At 37.3% G+C, this 13,415-nt stretch overlaps 1 protein-coding gene across 2 annotated transcripts in view; it reads left to right on the top strand.

Annotated features, from left to right (window-relative positions):
• wwox (WW domain containing oxidoreductase) overlaps positions 1-13,415 on the top strand; it is a 1,257,913-nt gene that overhangs the window by 330,397 nt on the left and 914,101 nt on the right. For both annotated transcript variants that reach the window (XM_028809817.2, XM_028809818.2), the window contains exon 6: positions 5,332-5,420. In XM_028809817.2, the coding sequence (XP_028665650.1) occupies positions 5,332-5,420 (89 nt within the window). The remainder of the gene's footprint in view (positions 1-5,331; positions 5,421-13,415) is intronic.

Below are 13,415 nucleotides of genomic sequence, written 5' to 3'. Positions count from 1 at the left end.
AGTTAGTGACATCTCCCCCTTTCGCCCTGGGGTGGGACTGCATACTTGATCAGAGCCGGCAAGGTGATCCTCAGACGTGCTTGCGTGATAATGTAAAGCAAAGATGCCATCATGTTTTTGTAAAAATGCAGAGGAAAGACTTTTTATTCCAATACTTTAGTTGATATTACTGATACTATTGTGGTGCACAAACATTTGACATGCTACATGGAGCTAATTGCCAGAAATTCCAGGTCTAAAGCCACTAGATTTCATCATATGAGGTTATAATAATAATAATAATAAATTTTATTTATATTGTGCTTTATATTTAACAATCTCAAAGTGCTATAAAATAAGAATAAATTAACAAACAAGATAATCTATAAAAAATAATTTAACAAAATGTCTTTCTAAAAAGATAGGTTTTTAGGTTTCGTTTAAAAACATCAGTCGACTGTGGGGCTCTCAGGTAGTCAGGGAGAGAATTCCACAGCCTCGGTGCCACCGAAGAAAAGGCCCTATCACCCATACTGCTTCTGACTGCCAGAAATATAGCAAGCCAACAATCTTTTTGGGCAGTTCCTTAACGTAAGCACAATAGATGTCCTTTCAATATTGTGCATTCAGTAATTAGTGGTAAATGGGAATAAAGAGTTTCATACTTACTGCTTTAGCCATTTAGGAAAAGATATTTCACTCATCTATTTCTGCTGTGGAAAATAGACCTTCCTCTGTGTATTTGATGAAGGAGTACTCAAGACTAGATAAATAGATAAAAGTAAAATGGTTGTTTCATATTTTTTTTTTGTGAAAAAGTACTTTTTTGCCATATTGTGTCAGTTTCATTAAGATATGCTCAAGCTGACATTCAACATTAATGAGATATGTGATATTTCATGATCTATTGGGTAATTTCCCATTTTCTCGAATGGTTACTTTCAATACCCATTTACTTAAAAAGGTAAATAGAGAAGTGTAAACACTGTGCTGATTTTTGTTGGGTAGTTAAATACTGTGATCGTCTGCTGACAGTTGTAACTTAAGGTCTGATTTAAGTCTGAAGAAAAGAAGAAAGGAACGATCTGAAGATTCTTTTGAATATCCCATTGGTTTAATGGCCTACAGGGCTTAAAGTACAAGCAAAAGAATATATAAAACCATTACTTTACACTAATAGTTATATGAGCTGAAAGCATTAGCACACCGGGCTACAATTCAGATGGAAAAAGAACATGTTTTAAAAGCCCTAGGCTGGCAAGAGACTTGATTTTGTCAGATAATAATGTTGTGGCTTAAAGAAACCCTGAAGGTGAGAGTTAATTTGGACGGATTAGACTTATTAGATCTAACCATTTTATTTTATGACAGGTATACCATAGAATCAGATGAAACTCAAAGGAACGATGAAATCTAATGCTTTATTATTATTATTTTTAATGCTTTTTTTGGCTCCCTGTCAGTTCCTTGAACAGCAAGGAAACGGGCAACAAAATTCTTGTGAACTTTTCAGGGGATTTTAATATTTACTGCTGAAATAAAGTTTTATCAATCAGTCAATCAGCCTTTGATTTATAAAGCACTGTGTGTAGAATATGTCATGACAAAGTATGTCACGATAGGACCAAGAATAATATTGCTATATGTACTGTAAATAAACAACCATACTTTTTATACTCAAACTTTCCAGAAATGTATAATTTGTTATAGATTGTTTTTTAATGAGAGTAAAAAATATGTAAGTTTACCTACCTGGTTGTTTATATGAATTTTACATGTACTCCCTATGCAACTGGTGTTTTTCTTTTTTTAAATTTTTCTTCCAGATTTCAACAATGTTTTTGTTTGCTCAAATTTTGGCTGTAAGTTTTAAGGGCGAGTATTGAGGTAATCATTAATGTACACTGTGACAGGCCAGCATCCTATCTTGGGATAGTTTTAGCTTTAATCCCAGTGTTGTCTCACCCCTACACTGCATAATTATATTAGACAGGTATAAAAATGGATACTGAATGTATGGACCCTGCTTAGTTTGGCCCTTTAAACAAAAGAATGTGTTTAGGGCATTGACTCAAAATGAATACTATAAGAGTGGTACAGGGATACTGTCCATTGGTTGCACAGTTGCTCCTGATATTGAATTTCTGCTCCAGCTAATTTGTTGGATGAAATTCCTCAGTGTTAGTGTGTCAGAAACAGGATGTGTAGCATTGTTCATAATGACACTCAGTTTTGTTTTAATTCTCCCCTTCACTAGGACCTGCAGGGGCCCCAGAGTGTGTCCTATAACTGAGCTTGCCCTTTTAATTAGCTTGTTGATTCGGTGGGCCTCTCTTGAAGTGATGTTACCAGCCCAGCACATCACAGCACAGAAAATCGCATTGGCCATCAGAGAACTGTAAAAAGATGTCAGTATCTTCTCTCATCACAAAAACACTTGATTAGTTGGATATCTGGTGACTAAGTAAGATATTGTATTAAAGTGAAACTTTGTTCATGTACCTTGGATGAACCCATCACATGTGACATGCAGCATTATCTTTCTATAGCTGACCATTTATAGGTGGTTGTGTTGATGTCAAGAAAATGTAGGTGTCATGTAGCACTGTAACTGATTACACACTTATATGACAAAAATACACCCCACCCAAATGTAACACCACAAAGACTAGCCTGCATTGTTGTTAACTTTTAGGATTGACTGTTTCAGGAATTTATTGTTGTCACTAACATTAATCAACAAGAACCAGATTTATCAGACTATGCAGTCCTATTCGTGTCCAGTATTTGTGGTTCAACATCTCTTGCAATCACATCTGCTTTTGTTTTCATCAACAGAAGTGGACCCGCTTTATATCTTTGGGTGTCACACTATTGGTATGCAAGGTTGTTCATGTAGGTAAACCTCTTATGTCATGACAGTTTTAGTCAGCAGTTAATTTACTTATTGTTGCCTATTAGCCTGCATGTGATATGTCATCCTCTGTCCGCACTTTTTATCTATGTTCTGTTTCTGACTGTATGTATTCTATTGGCTAGCTGCAGATATGTTGGTAAATTATTTATGATGCAAATGTAACACTGTTCTTCAAAACCCTTAAAGGGTTGATATTACTTAAACACATCAAGCTGCTGGCACTGCTAACTGGCAGGTTTTAGAGCCACTTAAATTGTTTGTCTTGCCACTCTCCCTCTGAAACACAGACACCCTGAATTCATTGGTACCTGCCTACTTGTTTTTAAATAGTGTTGCTTGTTTTTATGATGCCATCACTGACTGATCAATCAATTTGGCGAATGGGTATGATGCAACAAACCAAGTGATCACTCAGTTTATTACATAAAGAAGGACAAAATCAGAGCCATGCAAAACATGTTGATCAAAAGGCCTCAAAATTCTTCTGTGATCTCAGAATTTTGAGCAACACAGCACTTTTTCATGAAGTACACAGCTTTGTTGAAGTCAAAGCAGTGTAAATCTATAAGTAATGATGTTTTAAAGCCTGTACCATAGCCTTTAACCGAGGATATGTTTAAAATATACATATATTTTTATTGATTTAGTATGTCCAGTAGCTACATTTTGCTTGTGCCAAAGACTGAATCTGCTCCCCAGGCTCAGAGGTGAATGTGCTCTTGTGTAAGAGGTATTATTCCTAAAGTATATTTAAAGAATTTATAAGAGCGCATGAGTCAACTATGCTTAAATGTAAGACTGAAATGCTAAAAGGCCCTTATCATATAGATTTTGCTTTAGTCATCCATAATTTATTTTAGCTGTTTTATATGCCATTATAAATGTTATGGCAGAGGATGCTTTTTACATTTCTTCCTCTTTCAGCTTGCTTATTGAAAATCTCCCTGAGAAAGATAATAGTCAGAAATATGGCAGGCAGTCTCATAGCACAAGGCACTTTTTCATTCTTACTCCTTTTAAACAAGAAATAATCTAATGTGTAAATATTTTGCATCATGCACAGTAATCAAACTGTGCTTTGCCACAATATTTGTACTTTGCTGAAAATTTCTTTCTTCTCTCCTATGAATAGAGTAAAAATGTAGCTTATTAAAAATTACAGGAAAAGCTATTTTTTTTATATACTGTTTCAAATGATTCATAGCTGGATGGAGCTTAACAAATAACTGTCAACTGAGTGCGTATATGCCGCATGGTGCCATTACTTGCCTTTTTATGCATGGTCATCTGTTCAGAAATATGATGTACTGGGTTTAACTTATTTATAGTTTTCTAAAGAAACCTGTTGCAAAATGTCCTATTTGCTTTAATGATAATAGTTTTTCACATCTCTGTTGAAATGACTCTTGAGAGGTTTTTGTTGTTGTCATTAAGGTTAATCAGCCGGAGGAGCCAGGTTCATCTAACTAGGCAGTACTCTCGTGTCCAGTGTTTGTGGTTCCAAATCTTGCCAACCACTTCTGCTTTGTTTTCATCAGCAGACGTGGGCCAGCTTTGGATCTTTGGGTGCTACATTATTGGTATGCAAGGCTATGCATACCTACCTATGCACAACTATCAATATATCTCTATATGTGTAACGAAATAACAAGGCGGTACAGTACTTAGTACAGCTACCTCAGCGCTTCAGAGTCCCAGGATCAACAGTTTCTGCACCTTTTCTTTGCCTTTGTGTGGGATTTTCATCAGGTACTGATGTTTTCCTTCCACATCCCAGATATGTGCATTAATTGGCAACACTAATTTGCCTCTGACTGAGTTAGTGTGGTTATGTACATGATATACTCTTCAGGAATATTTCCATGCTTTATGCCTTATTTTTCTTGAATAGCTTCTACAGTATAGACCATACAAATCTGATAAAAAAAAGTTGGTTGTTTTTTGCATTGTGCCATCTTCTGTCTCAGGAGAATAGATTTGAATCCTGACCCTCTGATAGTCTTGTGTTCCAAAGGTCCTAACCTTGTACCCCTTGATGGGATAGGCTGTTGTTTTTCTGAGCTTGAAATGGATTTAGTGAGTGTGGTAATGGATGAACTGGGAGTAGGTCACATTCCTGCTTCTGAGATACATTGGTGCTTCCTCCAGTGTTTCTTGCTGTTGTTGAGATTAATGACTTAAAGTTTTCAAGATATCTTTGTGAAAAACAGTAATTGTTCATTTTTGTGTCCTGCTTTGGTGTATGCATTGCATGCTTATGTACTGTATATGCACACAATGTTTTTATCAAGAGCCCCGATGAAGTTTAGTTTGCCTTTACTTATGGTGAATAATATTATACCTTATTTACAATTAAGATCGTTTTGAGAACATGTATGCAGCATGACTGACTGCCAGCAGGAGTACTGATACCAATTCTTCTTTATTTTCTACAGCCCAAAGCCAAGGTGGAAGCCATGACCCTTGATTTAGCTTCTCTACGCAGTGTGCAAGAATTTGCTCAGGCATTTAAGTCAAAGAATCTGTAAGTAGCAGTGTTTTAAAAGTGCTTCATTACTACAATACTAATAACCCAATGTAATTAAAAAAATGGCATTATTAAATACTTGCAAAATATAACATTGTGGTGAATACAATTTTAATATCCTGGGTTATTTTTCATTTCACTTTGTATTTTTGTGTAGTGTTTATGCATTAAATTTATGTAGATCAAATTTTCCTTATAATACTCTTTAAGTATCTTTTAATGGCATATCATATATATTTCTTTTCTTTTAAACCACCAAAAATAGTTTACCTAACACAGTAAATACTGAAACCAACCTGTTTAAAATTCCATTTATTTCTTTGACATCGTCCAGAGGGGTCTTTGACATGACCAAAATCCCCTTCCCCATGTGTGTACCTACATTGGCGATCTATTAAATTAGAAAGAGGGCGCTGGGCCAACCTTTCAAATAATAACAGTCATGTTGGTGTGTTATTTTCCTCTCTCAGAAGTCAATAAGCAACTGACCCAGTCAACAAAATAATTATAGCAAACTGATTTCTGGAGAGTAATAAGTCCTTCACAGTCTTCTAGTTAAACCAATTACTCCCTGGCCCTGATAAAGTTATACTTCAGAGAGACAAGAAAAGATGTCATTCACACAGGCTGCCTTCTAAAGTTATACAGTATGAGTGATTTTTTTAATAAGAAAAAAGATCTGTGCAACAATGAGAACAGAATCAGTGGTATAAGTGTTACATATAGAACTGCAGAATAACAGGAAAATTAAATATGGACATCAGAATTAATATGACATAAAAATGTTTATAAAATTGTATATATGTTTAATTTTTAAAATTTTATTTACAATTCAAAATATTTTGTTTATGCTATTTGTATTATGATTATGCCTTTATAACTAAAATTGACCTTATGTTCAACTCAGATGACTAGACAAAGCGGTGACAGTGTAAAATGTAAAATAGCTTATCTAGTTATGTGTTGAAATAAAGAGAATGAATAACACTTTTAAAAATACTGTATCATTAAAAAATGTCATTAGAGTCAAGTGCACAGAAAGAACAAACCACTGTTGCAATTGGCAAGGTTCATCAGAGGCTTCCAGACAACTGAGATCAGTCAAATCCTTTTAGTGTTCTGCAATTAATAAAAGTTACTGCTTCAGATAATCTAGATTCTATTCCAGTAATGTAATGGTGCTTACTTAAATATCAATCCAAATAGTTTGAATTAAAATCAATATATTTAATAATGCCAAAATACTAAGATGTTCTTGACAAGTATCACTTGGAAAATGTTTTCACAATGCTTCTTGTTTTTGTCTAAATCGTCTAAAACCCTGGACATTTTTTTATTCTTACACAGGATTATTTGTCTTTATACTTAGGTGAAGCTTACACCTGAAATATACTAAGCAGCTTGAAATACTGGCATAAGCTTGAGTCATATGTAGCAGCCTAGATAGATAGATAGATAGATAGATAGATAGATAGATAGATAGATAGATAGATAGATAGATAGATAGATAGATAGATAGATAGATAGATAGAAAGAAAGAAAGAAAGAAAGAAAGAAAGAAAGAAAGAAAGAAACTTTATTAATCCCAATGGGAAATTCACATTCTTCAGCAGCAGCATACTGATACAATAAGTAATATTAAATTAAAGAATGATAATAATGCAGGTGAAAAACAGACAATAACTTTGTATAATGTTAAATGTTAACGTTTACCCCCCCCCCCGGGTGGAATTAAAGAGTCGCATAGTTTGGGGGAGGAACGATCTCCTCAATCTGTCAGTGGAGCAGGACAGTGACAGCAGTCTGTCGCTGAAGCTGCTCTTCTGTCTGGAGATGATACTATTAAGTGGATGCAGTGGATTCTCCATAATTGATAGGAGCCTTCTGAGCGCCCTTCGCTCTGCCACAGATGCCAAACTGTCCAGCTCCATGCCAACAATAGAGCTTGCCTTCCTCACCAGTTTGTCCAGGCGTGAGGCATCTTAATGCTGCCTCCCCAGCACACCACTGCGTAGAAGAGGGCGCTCGCCACAACTGTCTAATAGAACATCTGCAGCATCTTATTGCAGATGTTGAAGGACGCCAGCCTTCTAAGGTAGTATAACCGGCTCTGTCCTTTCTTGCACAGCGCATCAGTATTGGCAGTCCAGTCTAATTTATCATCCAGCTGCACTCCCAGATATTTATAGGTCTGCACCATCTGCACATAGTCACCTTTGACAATCACTGGGTCTATGAGGGGTCTGGGCCTCCTAAAATCCACCACCAGCTCCTTGGTTTTGCTGGTGTTCAGGTGTAGGTGGTTTAAGTCGCACCATTTAACAAAGTCATTGATTAGGTCCCTATACTCTTCCTCCAGCCCATTCCTGATGCAGCCCACGATAGCAGTGTCATCAGCGAACTTTTGCACATGGCAGGACTCCGAGCTGTATTGGAAGTCCGATGTATATTGGCTGAACAGGACCGGAGAAAGTACAGTCCCCTGTGGCGCTCCTGTGTTGCTGACCACAATGTCAGACGTGCAGTTCCAGAGACGCACATACTGAGGTCTGTCTTTAAGATAGTCCACGATCCATGCCACTAGGTATGAATCTAATCCCATCTCTGTCAGCTTGTCCCTAAGGAGCAGAGGTTGGATTGTGTTGAAGGCACTAGAGAAGTCTAGAAACATAATTCTTACAGCACCACTGCCTCTGTCCAAGTGAGAGAGGGATCGGTGTAGCATATAGATGATGGCATCCTCCGCTCCCACCTTCTCCTGATATGCAAACTGCAGAGGGTCAAGGGCGTGTTGAACCTGTGGCCTAAGGTGGTGAAGCAGCAGCCTCTCCATGGTCTTCATCACATGTGATGTCAGAGCAATAGGCCGAAAGTCATTCAGCTCACTAGGACGTGATACCTTTGGGACTGGGGTGATACAAGATGTTTTCCAAAGCCTCGGGACTCTCCCCTGTTCCAGGCTCAGGTTGAAGATGCGCTGTAGAGGACCCCCCAGCTCCGATGCACAGACCTTCAGCAGTCGTGGCGATACTCCATCTGGACCCGCTGCTTTGCTGGCACGAAGTCTCCTCAGCTCTCTGCTCACTTGCGCTGTTGTAATTATGGGTGGGGATGTCTTTCCTATGCTGGTATCAGCAGAAGGATGTGTGGAGAGTGCAATACACCGAGGTGAGAGTGATTGTGCCAGACAAATCCTCGTGGCTTCCTAAGAGGGCAAACATACTCTCCCAGAATGAACATGTGCTTATTTGAGAGATTTACAATGGTTTAGACCATGGCAGTCAAGCTTGGGTCGTGGAGGGCACAATGGGGAAAGGGTTTCATTTTAGCTGCTTTCCCAATTAATAGCCAAATAGCGCTGCTAATGGAATGGTTTCTTTTGCCTTAATTTTAATTGCCATGCTTTTCTAAGATTTAAGAACATTTTATTCTTTTACTTCTATTTTCATTAATTAGCTAACTTGAATTCATTTGCTGGAGGGGCACCATTTTCACTCCAGGTAATTTCTTAATTTGAAACAAATTTCTGCTGTTAATTCAGTGGCTCGTTAATACTCTTATTCTGCCACACTATAAAACTGTTGATTTTAATTTTTCCAAGAGAACCTTCCAAATGGTTTTATGGACTGAAACAGGTCAACATTTGTCAGATGGCCTCTATTTTTTTTTTCCATTTTTATTAAGTTAAATATGATGGACAAAAAGACCCAAATGGGGTGAATTTAGCTGGATGTCTGTTGGCTCACTTTCTGATTAATTATTATTTGGCTGTTGGTCAAAGAAAAAAGAGTTCTAAATCTAAAAAAGCAAGGCAATTAAATTTAAGGCAAAAGATGTAATTTACATTAGTGGCAGTAATTGATTACTAATTGAGAAAATGGCTGGAATGAACACGAGCAGCCACTGAGGCTCTCCAGGATCTAAGTTTGACTCCTCTGATGTATGCATTGTAATGCATGGCATGTAGGGACTGACATCCTTGCTAGGATGAACTCCTTTCCCTTACCTAGCCAGAAGGCCTAGGTGGCAAATGGACAGAAACAGTGGCAGAGTGTTCCCTGCCTTAGTCAGGAAGGTGGAAGAAGATGCCAGTGCAGAAGTGGGTATGGTGGCATCTTTTCAGAGTTTGAGGTTTCAGAGAGTGAGATGGAAGGACAACCTGGCAGGGCTACATGCACCCTGACACGTTAGGTGGCAGTATCCCTGGGCAGAGCTGCCAGTATGGACGCCCTCAAGGCATGCTGTGAACTGTAGTCCTATGAGGCATCCTTGTTGGGTTCCAGGGGTGCTACCAGAGGATGCTGTAGGGATTTGTCTGCCATGCTTTTGGAAACTTCTGCTCAAACTGGAAGTGCTTCCAACGAGCAATGCCCTAGCACTGGAAGTACTCCTGTGTCTAAGATATTAAAAGTCACTTGACCTCAACAAGGCAAATTGGAGTCGGATGGAAGACAGACAAAGCTTACCTGGAAAGAGTGAAGGAAAGGAAAAGAAGATAGAAACTGGGTTTTGTATTGTGCTTGTGCCAGTACAGTATAGACGTCTGCCTTTGTAAAGATATTTATTTCTAATAAAACCTTTTATTTAAAACCAGAACTTGTGTATAGAGGTTGTGCCTGTGGATTGGGGTACTATAATCCAAATACTTAAACACACATCCATATCTTTCACCCAAAAAAAAAAAATACAAATTATGTATTGCACTTACAACAACTCCACAGAACTCTAAACAACTACAAGGAAACATCACACAGATACTCAAATCATAAATTACTACAACAAAAAAGGAAGCAGACCACCTCAAAGGACATAAACCACCAAACATAAACTATGACATTGTATGTCAAAACTTGTCAGCAGTCTTACTGACCACATCGCCGTCAGCTTTGCTGTAATTTACAAAAGCAGAATTTGCCTTGCTGAGCTGGTGGTTTTTCTGCATGAGAGTAGTTTTCATTTTGAAGAATCCTTTTCCAGGATGCATACGTGGCTCAAACAAGATATCTATGTAGCCAGCTCCTTTGACATGTATGCACATGTAGTAAGTGAGCCCTGCAATCGCCTGACACCCTGTTTAACTCTTTGAGGGCTGAATATTTTTTCCAAAAAACACACTTTTCTGACAAGCAGACAAAGCAATGGTTTCACACAGAAATTAACATAAAACATTTGTTGCTGCGTGCTTTGGGCACACTGGCTCCCAGGCTGTCTTCACGTGGCGGGGGATGGAGGCAGCAGTGGTGGTCGTAGTGCATTGTTATTTAGTTTGTACCCCTTGTCACTGTAAATGGCGGTCCTCCCAGGCGAACGTTGCCATAGGCACGTCAGCTACACAAACCTGCTCAGCACCACGATCAACTGAAGTGGGAACCTCACATTCATTTTCAATCACTTGAATCAAGATCGGAGTCTGAAAAGTCAGAGTCCAATTCAGTGATAATGTGCAAAACATCTTCCACGGAGTATTTTGCTTTACACATTTGCTTCTATCTCTCGCCAGAGATCAATGCCAGTTTTGCCGTTGTTTGCCCCTTTCTACTTGTGCGAGCGCTGGGAATCTCAGTCAAACCAATGAATTTAACATTCCTTCTAGCAAGAGAGTCCAACTAAAATGTATCGGTGCCACCATTTACAGTTGATTACCCCTCCTTTTGACAAAAGTCAACATCCGCCCCGAAAGAGTTAAGGATTGTTCATGCATTGTGCCAAGTGCTGCTGGTACAGGGCTCTTCTGGTTGCAGTGTCTGTAAAAATTTCATCCCTTTTAAATTTTTTAATACATAACAATGGATTCAATTTGGCTATTCAGACACTGGTCAACAATGTTTTATGTTTACAATTAATTTAGATCACTTTGCAGACTTCTGTGTTCATTTGACATAAGAATCTTTTTCTGTTGATCAATGTCAAAAAAAGTAAAATGAAATCCATTGTGACTCAATGTTGTATAACAATAAAATGTACAAACTTTCAAAGGGTTGAATAATTTTATAGGCAGTCTGTGTAAAAATTGGAACTAATAAAGGTTTGTTTTGAGAATGATTCAGAACTTCTGTCCCGGGCTTTATATACAGTATAAGATCCCAGGATATAAAGAAACACTACTTAACAAAATAGTGTGAAAATTCCTTTATAATATAGGCCATTTACATATGTGTGCTATTTGCCATTAGAATGGAAACTATATTTGCCAGGAACATTACTTCCTATTGAGGGAAGTCCATACTTGACTGAAGTTGTAAAATGTCATACAAATGAGGAGTATGACCAATTGCTGGACGTTTCTCTCATTCTAAATGTAAAACCAAAAAAACGTTCCTCTTTCATTGTAGTTGGACATTGCTTTTCTGAACTAAATAACCCTCCTTTTGTCCTGTCTCCTCAATAAACATTTATTGTGAGTTTTGTCAGTTACTGTGCAGCAAGAAATTTCCCCAGAAAGTTGGACTGTATTTGCACTGCACAATAAACAGCTAAGAATTTTAGTATTACCGGTATAATGGCTTTCAGTGTCTGCAGATATGTTGATGTTTGCAAGAATATCTAGTTTTTTTGACACTGTTAATGCTGCCTTCTAAACATTAAGTTAGACATTGTGATCATAGTTAAGTGCTAAAAAGTGTCACTTATATTCCACTAAAGTAACAATGAAATATCTACTTTCTATCCATTTAATGAATGTAACATAAACTTTGAGGTGTGTTAAGCTGAAAGGTCACTGACATGAACATTATGAGACCACGAATAGCTTAGTAAAGGCCACTAAAGTTTTGAGATTTTTTGTTTGTGTTAGGTTATGCTTACATTTTAAAATATCTGTGTAACACATTTATCACAATGCATGTTGTAAAACATGTTGCGTAGAGTAATGTGAAAGTGAAAAAGTGACTACTTAACTCCTAAAGCCAAATCATCCTGGAATGTAGAATGATCAGGATTCGTTACGAGTTGTGAGTTCAATGTAAACTCAGAAAGATCAGCAGCCTGCCTCTGCATCCACGCAGATCAATGCATTTATTGTATCTGTTGTAGGTGTTAAATGGTCATACATTAAAGAATTTGAATACTAAAACAAAATTTTAAAAAATTAAAAAAATTATTCATTAATAATAAAGAAATATTCTTTCAAACCATGACACAGCATCATTTATTCCAATTATGTTGATCCATGATTTCATAATTTGGTAATATATTGTGTGTAGTTATCCATTTTTTAACAAATGCCTGAGTGAATCTCTCTTTTGGCTAGAGGATGTTATTATTTTATCGTATTGGGACCTGTAGAATTCAGTTCTGCACATGTCCATATTTTTTAATAATTCATGTTTACTACAGCACCCATTTGTGTTTTGTTTCAAGTAACGATCACAATATTATTTTGTGGGTTTGTCTGAACTTTTTTTATGTTGGTAGCGATTCCTGCTGCCACCACTCCTTCTGAAAGTTGTAACGTGTGAACTCTCTTATGATGGCATTGCATCATTTACAATTGTCTAAGGTTCTGGATATTGAAAATCAAATGTTTGCATGTTAAAGGCTTATTTTTAAGAATTCAAGAGTTCTGATCTTTGCTAATTTCCCACACAATTTTTGCACAACATTTTGTGATTTGGTCTTCTCGTTATTTTTGCCATTATTGGTTTTGACCCAGCACAGCATTTTCATTACATTTCTCTCTTTCTCCTAGTCTTAAATAAATAAATAAATAAATATTTCTCGGCTCAGGCGGAACAGACTTCACCAATCATCTCTTGGAGGCTTGGGAGTCTGATAGCATTCAAGCTCTGCTTTATTTGTTTTTGTCATTTTTCATTTGTTAAAACTATGTTTGTAATCATTTGTTTATGTTGCTTGCTTCAGGAACTGAGTGTAGAATGCATTATCTGGAATTACTCCATTGCTTATATTGGTAGTTTTGTAACAATGTGGGAGCCATTTTGTGTAAAGTATGCCTTCCATGTTATATCCTTGTCAGAACTTTGTTAATCAGAG

This window comes from Erpetoichthys calabaricus, chromosome 9 (genome assembly GCF_900747795.2).
Source record: "Erpetoichthys calabaricus chromosome 9, fErpCal1.3, whole genome shotgun sequence".
Taxonomy (NCBI): domain Eukaryota; kingdom Metazoa; phylum Chordata; class Cladistia; order Polypteriformes; family Polypteridae; genus Erpetoichthys; species Erpetoichthys calabaricus.
The sequence above is the reverse complement of the archived record's forward strand: the minus strand, read 5'-3'. Positions and strand labels throughout refer to the sequence as shown.